Source organism: Aristolochia californica, unplaced genomic scaffold, assembly GCF_029961685.1.
Source record: "Aristolochia californica isolate CCGP_79_NKW_82.1479 unplaced genomic scaffold, dmAriCali1.0.hap1 SCAF_9, whole genome shotgun sequence".
Classification (NCBI taxonomy): Eukaryota; Viridiplantae; Streptophyta; class Magnoliopsida; order Piperales; family Aristolochiaceae; genus Aristolochia; species Aristolochia californica.
Genome location: NW_027182290.1, coordinates 30,481,710 through 30,501,004, shown reverse-complemented (window position 1 = coordinate 30,501,004; position 19,295 = coordinate 30,481,710). Strand labels below are relative to the sequence as shown.

General features: G+C 37.7%; 1 protein-coding gene across 1 annotated transcript; it reads right to left on the bottom strand.

Moving 5' to 3' along the window:
- Positions 1-291: 291 nt before the first annotated feature.
- LOC137941724 (probable protein phosphatase 2C 6) lies at positions 292-16,278 on the bottom strand. Its single transcript, XM_068787263.1, has 4 exons — positions 15,657-16,278; positions 12,050-12,334; positions 9,676-9,781; positions 292-977 (listed from the first exon to the last, which is right to left on the bottom strand). The coding sequence occupies exons 1-4, from the start codon at positions 16,179-16,181 to the stop codon at positions 649-651; spliced, it is 1,245 nt and encodes a 414-aa protein (XP_068643364.1). The 5' UTR covers positions 16,182-16,278; the 3' UTR covers positions 292-648.
- Between the last annotated feature and the right edge of the window lie 3,017 nt (positions 16,279-19,295).

Sequence of the window (19,295 nt, the reverse complement as noted above, 5' to 3'; positions counted from 1 at the left end):
AGCCTCCGAGCCCCCGCAAATGACAACTCTATCGAAAGGAGAATACGTACCCAACACATATATCCGTATCCGTATCCGGTTATTCAGGTGTTAGAATCCGTTTTTACATTGTGAATTTTAAGCAGTCTGATACTGATGTAAAAAATTACACCCATCGGTGAATAAATCAAAAAAAGGCCTTCAAAATTGTATAGCATAACGCATGGATTGAGACAAGAATCCTACTTTCTCATGGGATATCCAAACAAACAAGTCATAAATTGGACTTCAGCTTTTCATCAACCATCCTAGTAGACAAGAATGATATATAATTCTCGAGGGTTACGCCACCAAAATCTGGCCCTAGAGGCCTAGAACCAATTACAAAGTTTGAAAAAAAAAAAAAAAAAAAAACGAAAAGACGAAAGGCTGCATAGGGGTCGAAAACATAAAAATATTTTAAAAGAAATACTTTTGAAGCTTGTTGAGGCCCTACGATCAAGTCCCATTCACCACCAGCAATCTCCAGATTGTGCAAGGGATTAAGACTCGAAATGAAAGAAACAATAAAATTTTCAGAAGAAAAAATTCATTTTCTTCCTTTGCTCCATCTTCTCTTTCCGGAAATTGGCGGTATTTCTTGGATCAAGTGATTAAAAGTCAAATGATTCATTCATTTCCTTGACTCTGATGATGACGTTTTCTCTTGGCCTTAAGATCCACCACAATAACACAGATGTTGTCAGAGCTATTATTGTGGTGAGCAAGTTCCACAAGACGCTCTGCAACAGCTTGGGCGGGAAAAGATGGTTTCTCCTCTGTCAAAGCAAGCCGGCGGTGCCGCCTTAACATCTGCCGGGTCACTTCCCCAGCCTCCTCATTGGACATGACGTCCCATAACCCATCACTTGCCACAATCAAACACTCATCTTCTTCGGTCCTTGTCGTAAAGGTGATTTCAGGCACCGGAATAATCCATGGCCTAAGATAATGATCACCTGAAAATGGAAAGAAGACTTAGGACCTCCGAATACAGAAACATATTTTAGAGACAGCATATACACAACGTTCTTTGACAAATTGTAAAATATGCTGAAGTTACAAATTGATTGGGCAAATTACAGTAGCTCTCCCTGAAGCATGTGTACAGTGTGAAATGCCACCAGTTTCCTACTTTGGCTCAAGGATATAGAGTTGCCTCCTATATTAAGACAGTGGACAGCTCCAGCATATTAAGGACAAGCACACCTCTAGCCATTTCACAAGAGGACCCTACCATACCAAACAGATGATCATATTTCGTCCAGTGATACAAGAAGACAAGAAAAGGGCATTCAAATCTATCACTATTTCAACAAGAAAGCCGCAACATGGATAAGCATATTTCATGCAACACTACATGATTAGAGCAACAAGAAGATGAAAAGATTATTCAAAAGAATAATTAAAAGATCTTTGTGCTCTCTAAGAGGATCTTCTCCATAAACCTCCCATCTCTATATTGGTTTGTTAAGATATGTGCCATTTGAGGAGATCTCAGCAATAATGCCAAAACTACTACTCAGAAGCCCGATTGGAATCTCAGAAAATCAAAAGATAGTCCATCTGTACGCCAGAGAGGTATCACAATTACTAAATTATAGACAATTTCTTGCCATGCCTAGCCGGCTGTTGCATTCCTAATCTCTTCGTGCTCAAGAATTATTCTACAAATTTTCATTATAACTCTGTCTAGCTTCTTCCAGAATCATCATGTAACAGGCTGGCCATCAACTATCTCCCTTAGAACCTGTGGCGTAAAAGTTCCCATGCAGCAGTAAAGGCAGTCTTCTAAGCGCAACACATAAATATTTTTAGGGCAACCCATCTAATAATCTTAGTTTAGGTAGTTGTCATTATAGTTGTCATTATTCTAAACATGGTTGTTGTATGGCCCATCTCATTTGCATAGAACTATGTTGAACGAGTGCCACATACAACCACTAGTCATAAAACCACTTTAATAAGGGTATTTTAATAACTTTTCATTCTATTGTGAGAGTTGAATGACAGTATCACATAAATAACAGACTATGATGGCATTTTTTATGATATTACAAGGACAGGTAGTAATTTGAAAGCAGGACATTTAATTTGAATCAAAGGTCTTGGGTCCAAATCTCACTAAGGTGAGAAGGGGTGAGTATGCATTTGCCATCAAATTCCAAAAACAAAAATCATGCATGACAGATTTCTTTCAATTGTGAGAGTAAAAGAAAGAGAAAAGGAAAAGGAAATCAGCAACAGAAGGTTCAGAGAGAACAAGAAGACAAGTCAGAAAAAAGAATGCGGCAACAGAGGATTTGGAGAGAAGAAAAAGAAGAATAAGTGAAGAGAGAAAATATAAGGAGGCCTTTGATGACTTGGCTCAACATCCTTGAGGCCTTTGATGACATTGGAGGAGGCAATCTAAGAAGTACTTGAAAATTTGTTGCTGGACTATCCATAAGTGAAAGGTCTGGGCATGCTGAATGACAACCTCCAGGTGACACTGTCCTCAAGCTCAACTTCGACAGCTCTTCACGCAGTAATCCAGGACTGGCCAGCTACGATGGTGTTTTCTGTGACGCCTCTGATGTTATTCTCACTTCCTTTATCAGGCCTCTTGCTGTGTTGGGTTCCACTATAGTCGAGCTCCAAGCACTGAGATTAAGGTTTAAGATTTTCAGGGATCACTTTAATGGGATCCTTCATGTGGAAGAGGATTCGTCCCTTGTTATCAGTTGGTGTATTGGAAACAAGGACCCACCTTGGCGTCATTGGTCCTATTTTTCCAAAATTTCAAGATTTATCTTCCCTAGCTTATAATCAGATTCATGTATAGCAGGAAATTATTTTGCTGATTCTTTGGCCGAAGGGGGTCACCCTCCAATCCCTCATTGTAAGGGGTGCCCCCTCTAGATTTGTTCTCTTCCCATGGGCTTTAATCAAATGCGGCTTTTCTCAAAAGTGAAGAAATAAAAAGAGAAGATAAAAGAAATTTTGTTAAAAATAGGTACAGGGGTATGTTGGTAATGTTACTTATGTAATTCTGTCTCTTAGCGGCCAGGTATCTTAATATGTGGTCTTTCTCTTATCTTTTTCCGATTTTTTTAAGTGTATTATGTAAGAGTGTAGAAGAGGGTCATTTCTGTCCTTTTAGTCCCTCTCTCACTTAAGTTAATAAAAGGGACGAGGGGTTGATTTCTTCCTTAATCGAACAGCAGCCTTCACACTGCTTTCACCTTCTCCTTCTTCCTCTCTCTTCTTCTTACTTCTTCTTGTTTTCCCATCTAATTTTCTCTGATATTACATGGTATCAGAGTATTACATCAGGCTTGGGAGTTCCACTGTACAGAATTCTTCTTTCTTCTCAAGGTTCAATCTCTCCAAGAAGGTTCTTCTTTGAAAAATCCTCCCATTTTTTCTGACGTAACTGTCAGGTTAATGGCCAGTACTGCTCATTGAGTTACCTATCCTGCTGTTACTGCCTTATGAGGGTTAATTTCTGAGTTTTTCCCTGAAATGCTGCCTACATCATCATCTTTGTGCTTGCATCTGCCCTAAAATTTGGAACTGGTTGATGTATTGATTGGTTTACTTGCTGAATGTTTGGAATAAAGTCTCCTAGTATAGTTTTGAAGAATGGAGAGTAGCTAGAAGGTGTGTGGAGTTGATTTTGTGCCATAATTTTCACTTTGTGAAGCCCGTGTCGGATTCCTAGTTTGTTTGGTTTTAAATACTTTGTCTCATTTATTGATGATTTCAGTAGGGTTACATGAGTGTATCTTTTGAAGGAAAAGTCCAAAGTATTGGATGAGTTCTTAAAGTTCTTTTCAGACATAAAAATCAATTTGGTGCTTTTATTCATACTTTTGGTGCAAACTTCACCAAACTTCATGTGTCTATATCCCTCGGTAAAACTAGAGCAGCAGAAGCGAAAAATAGACACCTGCTATAAGTTGCAGACGCCTTATTGTTTCACTTGAATTGTCCAAAATCACTTTGGGGTGATGTTGTTTTAACATCATGTTTTTTGATAAATCGAATGTCGTCATCTGTCTTATAGGGATGTTCCTATGTAAGTGTTAAAACCTCATTCCAAATTTTTTGATGTACAACCTAGAGTGTTTGGTTGTAGTCGTTTTGGCCACTTGTTTCATATTTCCACTAATAAATTATCTCCTCATTCTACAAGTGTGTTCTCATGGGGTATTCATGTCGTTAAAAAGGATAAATGTTATGATCCCATAACTCACAAGACATATATATCTACAGAGGTGACATTCTTTGAGAATACTTCTTTTGTTCTCAGATCACTCTTCTTCTCAGTCTCACTCTCAGTTGGACACAGTCTACTCCCTGTAGATATTATGAATACTCTTGTCTCAAATGCCTCAGACACATCCACAAACACTTAAAGTGTATAGTCACAACCCACGTGCATTACCACCAGCCACAGAGATGTGCATGTTCAAATTCCTGAGCCCCCTCTCTAGACCAACCATCCTCTTCCTTGCCTACGAATCCTCTCGCCTTTGATTTAGATTTGCCTATTTCCCTTTGCAAAGCTAAATGGTCAGGTACTTCTCATCCCATATCAAAATATGTACCTTTGATTCATTATCACCTTTCTATCGATTGTTTGCTATGTTCCTGTCTATATCTTCTATACCCCACTATGTAGGATACTCTAGCTTTGCTCAGTGAAAATGAATTCTGGATGAAGAGATGGATGCCTTGGTGTCTAGGGGGATTTGAATTCTTTTTTACCTTCCTACCTGTGCAGCTGTTGTAGGGTTCCGTTGGGACTTGAAAGATATAAGGCTCGACAGGTAGCAAAAGGGTACACATAGACATTTTTGCATAGATATCTTTGAGACATTTTCTCTTATTGCTAGACTTATGTCTATTCAAATTTTGAACTCAATAGTTGTCAATAAAAGGTGGCCCTTATTTCAGCTTGACATTAAGAATACATTTTTTATAGGGATTTGAAAGAAAAAGTGTACATAGACCAATCTCCTGGGTATGTTGCTCAAGGAGAGACAAGGAAAGTGTGTCGGTTGAAGAAAGCCATTTATTGCCTTAAACAAAGTCCTTAGAGTATGGTTTGAAAATTTTAGTAAAGGGGTTAAAGAGTTTAGTTTTACTAGGAACCATTGTGACCATTCCATGTATATATTATAGAGACAATTTGGTATTGTGATTCTAGTTGTGTATGTAGACGACATTGTTTTATCCGGGAATTATTGTAAGGGTATTCAGAGGTGAAATAATATCTAGGGAAACATTTCCAAATGAAAGGATTTTGGGCAATTGAAATATAATCTTGACAAAGTAGTCTCAAGTCAGAAAGGGGCTGGTTTATCTTAGAAGAAGTATATGGACATGTTAGAGGAGTATGAATTGTTAGGTGCACATCCGCTAAAGACTCCTATGAAAATCAACCATGGTCTTCATGATGACACAAGTTCTGAACTTCAGGATTAAACACAATATAGAGGTATGGTTGGAAAGCTATTGTATGCTACGGTTACAAGACCAGACATTTTCATTGTTGTAGGAGCGATTAATCAATTCAAGGAATACCCACACAGAGTACATTTAGAAGTTGTCCACAGAATTTTGAAGTATCTAAAAAGATCTCCTAGAAAAAGATTGTCGTATAAATCACATGGTAAGGTTGATGTTATGGGATAATTTGATGCTGACTATGCTTGGTCAAAATAAGACAGAAAATCTTCAACTGAATATTGTTATTATGTGGGAGGCAATTTAGTGAGTTGGAAAAGTAAGAAACTTGTGGCTAGATCAAATGCGGAAGCGAAATATAGAGTCATGACACATAAATTTAGTGAACTCATGTGGATAAAATCTGTTATGGTGGAAATGCGTTTCCAAGTTAATGAGTCTATGGTTAAGAAATGTGACAGTCAGGCTAGTATATTTATTGCGAACAATCCACTGCTTTATAAAAGGACAAAACACTTTGAAGTAAATTGTCATTTTATTTGAAATGTTGTCATACAGGGATAGAGTGTACTCCCTATGTCCGGTCATCTAAACAAGTAGGAAACATCTTCACTAAACCCTTTGAGATATGTGAGCATTTGATACTTTATAACAAGCTAGATCTATTAAATATTTATGCTCCAGTTTGAGAAGTGTTAGAAAATATGGTACAGAAGTATGTTGGTAATTTTACCTATGTAATATTGTCTCTTAGTAGCCAGGTATCTTGTTAGGAGCTAACCTACAAGAGTATTTTAATAATTAGTCTTTTTGTTATCTTTTTCTGATTGGTTTTATGTGTATTATGTAAGAGTGTAGAAGAGGTGCATTTGTCTTTTTAGGCCCTCTCACACTTAATTTAATAAAAGAGATTAGGGGTCAATTCCTCCCCTAATCGAACAACAACCTTCACACTGCTTTCGCCTTCTCCTTCTTCCTCTCTTCTTCTTACTTCGTCTTCTTCTTCTCCTACATGTTTTCCTTTTATTTTACAAGGTTTTATTTTTCTTCTTCTTCTTGTCTTCTCTCCCACTTTCACTTCCCCAATCTGACCTCATTTCTTCTTCCTCCTCTTCTTCCCAATCATCCATAGTTGATTTCCTATTTCTCTTTTTATCTTTCTCTTACTTCAATATCTCTTGTTTAAACTCTTAAAAGAACTAGTAGCCATTCATGTCTGAACTATCTAGAGGACCAATTAGATCTTCAAAGTATGATGCTAATGAGATGTTTCTTATGAATATTTATACAACAATGCCCATGATACCAAAAACCCCAAGACACTTGCCAGAGACACCAAACCTGTGAGATTTGAAATGAAGATCTCACAATGAGAAACCCCCATTGCAAATATTTAGCTAAAGGCTCAATCGGATTGACATTAAAAGATAGAAAAAAGTTGTTGCAGCATAAACACATGTAACTAATTCTATAGATTATTGAGCCGTTTCTAAAGCTCTTTTACCTAATTTTCTTCATTAAAAAAGGACAAATACTCTACAGCTTCTTTACCACCTAAAGAATAAAAAATAAATTAATAAATTTTGCCGTTCAAAAAAAAAAAAAAAAAAAGAGAACCTGAAATAAAAGCAGTTCAATACCTAGAGCAGGATCCAAATAGTATTTTATGATTGAAACAATGATAAATCTACTCAGCACTTACGGCACCATATTGATTAAACCAAACTCATACCTCTATAGATGGCACTAAGCTGAGCAAATTTGCAAGTAGCTTAGAATCTGCTAGGTTTAAGTTTGAATCAAACTCGAGCATTAAATAAGGCTTGTTTACTGAATCCAGCTAGCTCAAGTTTTGTTAGAGGCTCGTCGAGCCGGCACAAACACTTTAGTATTTTAAAGGGGAAAATAATAATGCATTAAATGCTACCTCTGTTCTTACTCCTTGACAATAAACAAAGAATATAATAAACAAGAATGACCAAAATGTTAAAAGAGTAAGAATAAAAACTAGTCGTTTGAAAATCAATTTGCAATAGGAGCAAAATTATGCCGTTCATATCTGTTCCCACTCATAACTCCCCCCATCTAGGCATCACAGTATGGCGGGTTTGGGGCGGCTTTTTAAGGACCCAACCCTGCCCCAACATCCTATAACATTGCCCTTGCAACGGGGTCAGTTTTTCAACCCCAGTCAGCAACCCTGTCCGCACATACCACATGGTTGATTTTTCAACCCTATCTTACCTTGCAATGCTACCCCACCACATAATAGGTTTGATTGTAATTATGTCAATACCTTGCGTCATATGGCAGTTTACCTACAAAATCACATAATATTTTGAAAAATCAACAAACCAAAAATGATTTAATTAAAAAGATTTAAGGGTAAATATTTCGAAATCCCATGGGGCAGGGATAGAAAAACTTGTTCCCACCTCAAACTTGTGTGGGTTTTTAGACTTTAACCTATCCAACATTCCATGAGGTCATCCCCACATTTAACAGGGTAGATCGAATTCCCAATAAAACTGGCCCCGCTAGCATCTTCCTCCCATCTCTCTCATTCACAATAAATGCAATGTGAGAAAGTTGTACTTTTCTCTGCCAAAATGATAAATGCAGTAGAGAAAGGCATCTTTTGTTCTTGGGTTCTTTAGCAAAGACATCCATTCAGCCTTGGTCCTCAGTTATCCTCTTCTCTTTTCTTTCTCATCCTACCTTCTTACCATTTGTTTTCTTCATCCCACCTACTTCCCTTTGTTCTTTCTTCCTCCCATCTTCTTCTCCTCTTCTTCCTTTGTCTTTTTCTCTCTCTCTTCTTCATCTTTTTCTTAATTCTTTGCGCCACTACACCTCCCAATACAAAGAAAGGGGAGGGTTGAAACCTCTCCCCCTCTCGTTCAGTTTTCTTACCTCTTTCCTTTTATTCCTCCTGTTCTTTTTTAAAAAAAAAATTACCTCTTCTTCCTCTCTCTCATTCCTCTTCTCCTTTTCTTTTTTAAACTTTTTGGTTTGGGGGACAGGGGTGGCGCACTCGAACGTCCCCTGTTTCCTCCACTGGGAGGGACCACGGCACCCCTTCCCACCTTGCAATCAAATTGAGCTCAAGTGAAAACTCAAGCTCATAAAAGTTTTAATCCAGTTGAGCTGGTGCTCATGTACAGGCTCAAGTTTGAGCTTAAACTAGAGGTTCATGGTTCAAGCCAAGTCAAAACCTACCAAGGTTCGAGCTTGGCTTGTTGCCACCCAACATGCCTCTACCTAACGATGCATAAGTGGCAAGTGACATTAGCCAAATAAAGTACCATAAAAAAATCAGTTTTTTTAATAGAAATACTAGTTAACAGTGTTCTGGATATAGACTTTAAAGATAACTGTGATAATTACTTCCCCATTTGTTCACTTTACTAAATATAACAATAGTTAATTTCAAAATTTTAATTTGAACAAAATCTTCATCCTACAGTATATTATACTAACCATTTATGGACTGGATTGGAGTGTCTTACTGCATCTGCACTGACTACTTTGGAATAAACCTTTACCTCATAAAGTAGAAATAAAATGAAAATTTTGGAAAGAATAAGTTACATGGTGTGTCGATGGAATGCCTACGTGTGGCTAACCACGTAAGCAGTAAGCTCCATTCGTGTTGTTCAACTTAGCAAAGTCCCGAATCATAACAAACTCCTTTTCAAGGTATTACATAAGTAGGAGGCATGTACTGGAGTAAAATACATGCCTTATAACCAATCTATAAGTTATAGGTACTCATAAAACCAAAGAGTTTGTGAGACAGCTTTATTATAGGCCCAAAAAGAGCCTAACCCTACAATCCAGCTCAGTACAAATTATAATTGCAAACAGCTGCATCCAACATTATCCACTACCTGCCATTTATTTTATGCATCTATTACATGGCTTACAAATAGTGACAAGCCAAATCCTTTGAAGTGCAGCAAAGGAGAGAATAGAATCCAAAGTCTTTTACTAATCCAATAAATGAATCCTTTTCTGGCAATTGATAATAAAAACTACAACCAGTTTTAGGAATTTCCAATGGAAAAGGTGAGATATTTTGAGATATTTTGACAATTTTGATCAATAAGGTATTGGTCAAGTTGACAAAAGAGTCAATATGTCAGAAGACAAATTGCTTTCAAAAAGGGGGAAGAAAATGACTGATCATGGTTGAGAAATTACCTATCGCTCTGGACATGGCAAGAACACCAAACACTCTAGGACCATTCCATTTTATGACTCTCCCACCATTTTCCTCAATCCTTGCCAGCTCACCTTCTCTATCAGGCTGCATAAACAACGTGAACAAAATGAATATGCAACGGAAAAATACAGTTAAAGACGTATTTAATGGCATCAAGGATTTGTGCAAGATAACAGTATAGAAAAACAAAACAATTTTTAACTTAAGAGTGCACCAGGAACGGTTATCAACATAATAAATCACTAGCACCAACATTAGAACATTTTCTCCCCTAAAAGTAGTCTAGCAACTTTAAAAGCTAACAGCTAAAACAACAAACTTGTCATTCATCTCATTTTTCTTGCCAGTGACAATAAAGGATAGTATGCACAAAATGGCTATTTCTTCGGGAACATCAATAAAATAGAGAGTTGCTCTAAAAAGTTTGCAAAATAGGACAGTTTTAGAAGTTAAATTTCATGCAGTTGCAGTTTAAGAGTAAATCTGCAACAAGATAAGTCCAAATTATGTTTCGATCATCAGCCTTTAGGAACAAAACTGTCTTAACTATGATAAGGATATCATACATAAGATCTATCCAGCTTCACCGGAATTGAAAGCTCGTGGCAATGGTGACATGGCAATGGTGACATTAAACCAGAATTAATTACCATATTAGTCAAACCTTAGCATATTATCCTTATATCCTAACTATAGGAAGAACGGACTCTAAAAAGGTAGAAAACTGACATCGCTGCTGGTTATAATTAGACAAGTGCACATGACCAAGTCTAGTAAAAAGAACAACCTACCAAGTCCAAAAAATGGACAAGCTCAATAGAAGGTGAATCTTATCTTATAGTCCCGATAAAACAAAATTGTTCAGACATAACAACGCTATCATGGTAGAGTACTGAGCTCTAAAACCCACGAGTAATATGGCTACATTTCAGACATTTTCTCTATTACTCCAAGTATGATAGAAGTGCATTTTCCGTTATGTTAATGTTTCTAAACATGTTTGGTATACAGAACTGTGTAATTGGGAATACATGTACATTTTTTACTTCACTCATTATACTAAGGGTTCATTCGTGCATCCATAGGAAAGCAAAACAACGAAAAAAATCATTTTCCCTTGACAAATTTTTCCGTTAAAAAATTCTATTGGAAAAAATTCCCATTGACTAGTTTTCTGGCATTCTGCTATCATATGAAATAACAGAAAAATCAACTATAGTGCTAGTGTCTACACTTGAAACAAACTGAAAGGTTTTATAAATAGTAAAATACTAGGTGGAGGTAAAAAGGACTGTGGTCCAAGACCACTTTAACTTCTTTGTTTAGTTTTCCCATAATATCCTATCGGAGTAATAGGACAGTCATTTTCCTATCCACTTAGGATTTTGAAGAGTAAGAAGAATCAGAGAATTTTTCTCAATCCTCAAAAAGTAGCATAAACGCCAGAAAATTTTGGTCTAGCAAAAATATTTTTGCTAGTCATTGTTCTCTACGATTTCTTATTAGCAGAAACACATCCTAAGTGCAAAACTCATTGATAAAATATATTTCTATAGAATACTTCCAGTAGGATACAGACAACAAGGAAAGGTAACAACAGCTGTAGGTGACTGTACCTTTGCAATTTAAGATTTAAGCTTGACCATAGAGCAATTTTTTACAATATTTTCAAGGAAAAAATAAACAAAAGCATGAGCAAACTATTTTATTTGAGTTGCCAAACATTTTCCTAGCCATGATCCAATTATTTTGGTCAAATTGCCTGCTACTTATCCTGTCTCTAAAAGTGACACCCATTCCTTTTCTTCGAACAGGATTGAGAAACTTCCTCCGGGTCACACTGGATAAAAGACCAACGTTGAAAACATTTCCCTCTGATTCCAAAACCAGATACAAAAACAAAAAAAGTAACAAGTAAAAACAGAAAACAAAAAATCTACCCCAAAGACGCTCCAACTTCCTGCACAGGAATAATTACTTGTTTGATTATAATGTCATTTTTGCTGAAGCCACAAGGAAGAAATCAATTTTCTAACATGTTTCTTTTCTGGGATACGTTTCCTTCTTCAAACAGGTTAACAGGCTTTAGGACTTAAAAACTAGAGTTATTCACGTATTGTGAAGAATCAGCACCAATGGATAATTTTTAACAAACGACTCTGCACTGTTAAATGAGATTCAAGCAGTCACTCAAAGGAACATGCGAAACAGCAGAAAATCAAACATGGATATAACAAAAAAAGGAAAAATAAACTACAATTGAAGCAACACATTATCCCTAAAAAAAAAGGAAAGAGTTCAAAAACAAAATGCTGGCAGCAACAATAAATGTGCATAAATGAACACCAGGACCTTGTGATCAATGGTTAATGGAATAGTTTTGGAGCCTCGACAAAGGACAGCCCTTGAGTCACCACAGTTGGAAGCAATGATCTGACAACTTGACACCACCACGGTTACAGCCGTGGAGCCTACCACGTCTGGAGCAATAGACTCTCCTGCAACATCATTATCCACCCTCCCGAACCCATTGAGGAATGCTTCCTCCCACCTTCTGCGCCATCCCCCTTCATCACCTCCCTTATCCCACTCTCCAGCAACCACTTCGTGCATCCGCTCTGCACAATATCTAGCAACCTGGAGTGCATTGTCATACAAGTGAGAGCATAAATATAAAAACCGTCAATATTTAAATTTTAACTAGTAGCAACGGAAGCAAAGATCGATCTCGTTGAAACTGGAAAAAAAAAAAAAAAATAGTACTGCTTATAGGTTCTTCCCTCTAAAAGTCTAACACTTCTCCTACTCATCATTAAAATCTTCATACTCCCAATGGCCCAATCAACGTTACCCCCCTATAAAACGAAAAAAAAATATACCGCATCTTGGTTTTTCTGTAAGCTTCATTCTTTCGTCCCCAAAACAATAATTCATAAAAAAAAAAGGAAGAAACTGTCTCTTCGCAGAGAGTACCATTTTTAGGGGCAACAAGAAGATCGGACGAACAGAAATGACCCGATCAAATACCGTCGCTCATCTGGTCTGTTAACAAATTGTTTTATTCCTAATACAAATACACACCGTGTTTGATAACAAATTTATTCTTTTTCATATATAAATAAAAATACACATACGTCATCTTTTATGTTTAATTAAAAGATTGGCGTCACTAGTCAACATACATAAAGTCAATACGAATGAATAATAAAGACTACGGGCACATGTGTCACCTGATAAAAAAATTATCCTCTTTTTGTGTAATATTTTTCATCCACCATTACAGTGTTATAATGGAAACAGTGTAGTTGGCCTGGCCACGCGAGAGGTGTCCGTCACCGTCACCGTCACCGTCACCACGTATCGAAAAATCGAAACCATCAAACACGTTTTGTCATAAATGTTCTTGTTTTTGGTAGGAAGTAGACGTCAACAAAAGTCGTTCTGTGTTCCACTACGTGACGACTCCGTATACTCGCTTTAACTGAAACTCATATTGTCGCATAAAAAATTTTAAATCGGCTTTAGATCTTCTCGCTTTATCCATAGAAAATTCACCCTCATAAATATGCAAAGTTTCAAGCCCTCGTCTGACTAAATTTTCACTAGAAGCAATCCAAATGCAGTCATCAGAAAAGAATGTGTTCTGATATTGTTTGCTTTTTACAAAAAAAATGATCTTGAGATCAAAATGATATAGCCATGAGCTCCAGATCTTCCCATCAAGATCATTTGCAAATTAGTCTTTTGTGAATTTATGTGTATACAACGTTTCTTAGCAAACTAGTCTTTTGATATAAAACACGTTCTTACGCAGTCTTAGGAGGAACAAATTCTTGATGTAATAATATATTTTAAGAGAAATACTCGAAACTATCATGGAATTAATAGTCATCAGTTATTACCCATTTTTCTTCTTTTATCCGGGCCTAGTAGTAATCGACAAAAAATTGACCAACAAAAGCCACCCTCTGAAATACTTTCCAAGAGCTGAAAATCATGGAGGTGGCCTTAACAAAAATCTCTGGATGACCTCTACAATAGATCTTTTAGTTGAAAGTCATTTGTCATGAAGCCACCAGCAAAACTCAGTCTACCCAAATCATAGCAAATTTTGATTCATTGCTCTGGTGAACTTAAAATTTTGGGTTTTCTCCTTTAAAACCATGGCTTTTGATCAACATAGTGTTGGAATACCAGGGTGTTTGGAAGCTACTTGTCGTTTTCTCCCAGTTTATGCCATTTTTCTTTTACTGGTTGTAAAACTCACCAAAGGAATTGAGAAGCTCCACCTGGACGAATGAATTCTAGGCTTTTGTTGGAGAGGCTTCCGGAGGTTCTACAGGAATTCCTACGAATTCCAACTGTGTTGAGGCGTCTGGGGAGGGATTCACAGGTAATGCCAGAGTTTTGATGATTGTCTTGCCGAAAGAGAAAATAAGAGCAGAAACTTCTTTCTCGTGAAAACTAAGTGATGCATTTGGCTTACAGCAAGAAATTTTCTCTTAATTGCAAGAGTTTGCTAGAGCAAGTAATATAATGAAGAGTGGTTTCGACTCCATTAAAATAATGAGGTTTAAGGCAGAAGCAGGATCAGACCACAATAAATCAATTTTGCTTGAGAGAATAACTGTTAGATTCAGTGAGATGGGAAGCATCACCAATTTAAAGGCAACATGCAGGTACTTTAGGTCCAGAAGATTAGGCGGAAACCCAAGGTTGGACATTAACATCTGTAGCATCCCTTTGTATTAGTTTTCTTCTTTTAATAGGTACATAGTCGGTCACTTCTTCATGGCTTCATCATAGTTCACTTTTATCAGTAGCTATATAGACAACCTCTAGCTTACGGAATCTTCAAATCCATCTTTGTTTCTCTCGAAATGCCGTTTTCCCAATATGGCGATGCATTGAATTAGGGAAACCCCACATAGAATTACTCCAGAAGTAAGAAAACCTTCTCTAAGATGAGTCTGGATCAAATGCGAGTAACGGCACAACATTTTTGAAGCTCCAACTTCATGATTTTACAAGAAATGAAAATCATTCAAGGGTTATAGGGAGGATCTACAGGGCTCTTTAGTTCAAGAATGTCCTTTGTATAAAAATAAAAAAAGTAAGTATCCCTAAAATCGAGGAATTGCATTACAAAAGGATACTAATCTTCAATTTACGATATAGTTACCATCCCCATACAGCCTTCAAATTTTCAATTGTTCAATCGGCTTGGATTTTATAATTTTTTTTATAAATTAACTTCATCACCGATCGAGGATAAAAATTTAAGTCATCTCATTGTTTCTATCAATCCTAATTCATATCTGCCGGCAATGCTGAATTGCACTGGAGTGTCCGAAGCGTCGGTTCAGCTAGAATGGCAAAAGAAAGGAATCAAGGATAGCCCTGGCTGTCCAAGGGGGAAAGCTTCTCGAGATGAGGCCAAACGTGAACTCCTCCATAGCCTCCCGACGCTGACGGACGGTAAAAGTCGACTCTCACTATTAGAAACTTTGGCCGCGGCACACGACTTGCGGTCATCTTTAGCAGTCGGAAATATCGAACGTGACGAGATTCTCGTAATACTTCAGAAAGAAAACGAACCAGTGTTTTTCTTTTTATTAGAGGAAAACTGGAGAAACGAAGGGACGCATTAAAGAACAAAAAAAATAAGATAAACTACGAGGGGAACAAAAAAAAAAAAAAGAGCTCAAGTTGGGTCTGCTGCTGTAGATAAGATAAAAAGGAGGGAATTGTACTTTGTTCATGTGTTGTTCATGTTTTTTAATTTTTTTACGCTCCTCTTAAATTCTAATAACTGTGATAAAAACGAGGCGCTCATAATTCAAAATTTCGGAAAAAGAAAAGAAGAAAATCTACGCATTCATTTCGCACGAAAATTTTCAAAAGAAAAAGAGAGTGAAATTTAAAGAAGAGGAAGTGGAAGAAGTAACAAGGGAAATACCTGGGAACCGCCATGGCCATCATAAACACCGAAGAAATGCACGGGCGAGACCTCGGCGGAGGTTCTAGAACCCGGTGCTGTACATCCTCCGAAAGCCTCGCATGTTAGCGACATAAACCCCGGGACGACGGCCAGGGCGTCTTCCATCTCTTTCCGTCTCCCGAGCAGAGACGCGGAGCCCCAGGAAAGGGTCCTCCACCTCCCAACGCATCTATCTTTACTGATCAAGACACCACCACCAGCACTTCCGCCTCCTCCATCGTCCCTTCCGCCGGCTCCAGGTGATCGCACCACCACCTTCGCGTCGCCGACGAGGGCGGACGGAATCTCGCCGCTACTGCTCGACATGCCCGCGGAACTGGTAGTACTCTGGCAGTTGTCAGATCCGAAAACCGACGTCAAAGCAACAGAATCAGACCTCACCCCAGGGAGCTCTTCCTCAGGGGGTTGGAGGAGTGGTGGAGCTGCGCTGGGCTCGTGCGATCCCGGATCTTCTTCGTCGTCTAGAGGAGAATCTCCGTCCATTAGTCAAAACCGAAAGTCATTACATTCACTAAAAGCTGCAGCTGTCCAGGGAGAGAGAGTTGTTAGGGGAAAACAGACGGACAGCAGCATAAAGAGAAGAGAGAGAAGGGGGAGAGAAGGCTAAGGAGAAGATGGGATAAAAGCATATAACGGACGTGGAGGTGATAACACGTGTTCCCTGATGAGTAAAAGGACACTCGCATCCGCGCTAAGAGAGAGAAAAGGCTTTCATCAATGTATCCTCCGCTTTTCTTTAAGCCACGTGTGATTAGCTACTGCATACAACTACCCACCGCCCTGCTGGGTCGACAGCCGGAAATTCAACGGCTTGAGGTAAGAGTTGAGACCCGTTTAAAAACGTAACGCCAGGCGGCTCAATTCTTTCTACATGAGCAAAGTCGAGGTCTCCCACCGAGTTTTCTGAAATATCCAGTTAACGGTGCGGCCGGAGTGGCAGCTAGAGTTTGGTTCGGTTTGATTGTAGATCTAAATAAAATTTGTTTCAGTTAATGAGTCGAATTCAACTGAACCATGATATGGTTCAAAAACTCGCAAACTAGTTTGTTAACTTGACAAGGGCCCGGGACTCAGGAATCGAGAGACAGGAACGGGAGCAAGAAGCCAGACTCTTTGAGTTCAAGTCTCTTTGTCTTTCATTCTCTCAGGAATCAGGGAGAATAGAGAAACGGCGTTTGATGATTCAGCAAAAATGGGGGGATTTCGTTTTCTTATTCCTCATTCTCCCTTTTTGATTTTTTACTCTCAGTCTCAATCTCCGATTTCTTACTCTCATTCTCAGTCTTCACTTTCTTCCTCTCTGATCTTCCTCCTCTTCGATTTATTCCTCCAAGCTTTTTTCTCGTCGACAGAAGTGACAAAACAAAGGTAAGTTGTTTTATTCTTAATCTTCTAGGTTTTTTTTTTTTTATCTTCTATATTCTATTATTTATCTTCGATCAGACAAATGCCTCATGCTGATGCTGTTTTAAGAGCTCTTTCCTACTCATTTTCTCAGGGATAATGGCTCTCAATCTCTCACCCTACTGTTGATTTTTATGTTTTTAGGTCATCGTATGTTTTTGCCTCCTAGGTCACCGTAACTGGTAAAATGCCCTTGTTGTTATACTTTTAAATTGAAACATTAGTTATTGTATAGACACTATATTTTCATCGTGTTTTTTTAATGATTTTGGAAGGTTCACCCTATTGTAGGTATATAAAAGTTATATGAGTTCTTACTATGCCTCTTATATGCATCTTCTTACATCTTCCTAATTACATGTCCAAACACTATGAAACTTGGAATATATAGACTCTATAAAATAACCAAACTATCCTTTAAATTATATTTAATAATTAACATATAGGTTTGGGCTCTTCACGATGTCAAGGAAAAATTAAAAGGTAAACTTTTTTTGAATAATTATTTATTATAATATTATTTAGTATATTATTTAGTTTTATTTATTAAAAATTTGTTTTATGATTACAACCTGAAAAGAAGATTTTGGAGATAATGTTATCCGTTACATATTTTTTATGTTTTTCTCATCTTGTTAATTTTAATATTTTTAACTACATTAAATAATTTATAATAGAAGAATATTTTTTATCAAACAATAATAAGTTTTATTATTATTTTTTTGTATTTAATTAATAAATAAAATTTATGTATAATTATATAGTTTTATGAATAATTTTATATAGTATATAGAATAATTTATTTGATATATATTTTATAAAAATAAACGTTCAAACTCAATTAAAATTATTGGGTTAGAGTTAGGATACTCGAGATCAAAATAGGTTCCGATCGATTCACGCCACCCCTAACGAGAAGTGATAAAAACGATAAATAGATGCTTTAGAATGTGTTTGGACGTCGCTTTCATCCGATGACACGTATCTCCCTGCAAGAGATTCTGATAGAGTGGAAAGTTACGATGATATTTCGAATTCAATAAATTACAAAACTGCCTCTGATCGTCCATCTATCAAAGGAGGCTCCGCTTGATTACAATTCCGCTTTTAAGCCATTCTTAGAGTGGAAGGCTCCTCTGATCGTCGCTGTCACCACTCATCGTCGACACGTTCTCTCATAAGCTTAAACTGTGGACTTCTAACAGTTATTAATTATTATCTTGTATCTTCATTCCAAATAATTCGATTATTAGAAGATGTTTCCCTGCTTTCACTCTTTCTTATGGTATGTTACGACTTTAAAATACAGAGAGACAAGAGAGACGTTACAAGTTGTGATGTGGCGAGGGCAGTAGAGTCATGGCGGGTGCTCGGGTTCGGGCTAAGAGTGGGTACGGGTGACGTCCTCAAACCTGATCCCTGTCCCGGCTCCTATTATCCGGCCCCCATCCCATTTCCCATCTCCGAAAAATAGAAACATTTAAAAAATAAAAAATCGAAAATTAGGGGAAAAGGTTCATGCATTGTTCCTTTTGCGGCATCACTGCCGATAAAAAAGACAACATTACAGGCCGCAAAGGAAGAAAAGGTTCATGCATTGTTCCTGCACATTAATTAGGATAGAAACACCGAGCCCTCTGTTTCTAACACATGCCCGTGATTGCGTTGCTTTTCATAACTATGACCCCCCAGTTCCAGTCGTCAAGGAAAACCCCAATTTAACAGGGAATCCCATGTCCCGAGGGCCAACAACCATTTTCCCTATCGGGTCTGCGTTTCAACGTTTCGGTCCCTGCACAACTCCTGAAATTGACTTCCATTGGCGACGTCCGATGCCGTATTCGTACTTATCGTCGTCTGCTGCTACCGAAAGAGAGTTCCAGGGGAAGAGATTGTCCGTCGTTGGACACCTCACCCCGGCTTGTTAGGTACCAGCAGCACATCTGACAGGGACGGAGCCTCGATTCTTCAACGCTGCGCCGCTTTCGAATTCTACAAAGTTTTGATGATTCCAGATATAATTGTAGGAGGTTCTTTTTTATTTTAAGCTCTTAAGATAAAACGTTCGTAAAAATGGATTTAAGTGTTTGAGCCAAACCTGTTTAAAGTAGAGAGATTCGGTTTCTGGGAAATCCAATCTTTGTGTTATCAATCACTCGTGCATGCTATTCACTAAGTCTGGCCATTAGTCTA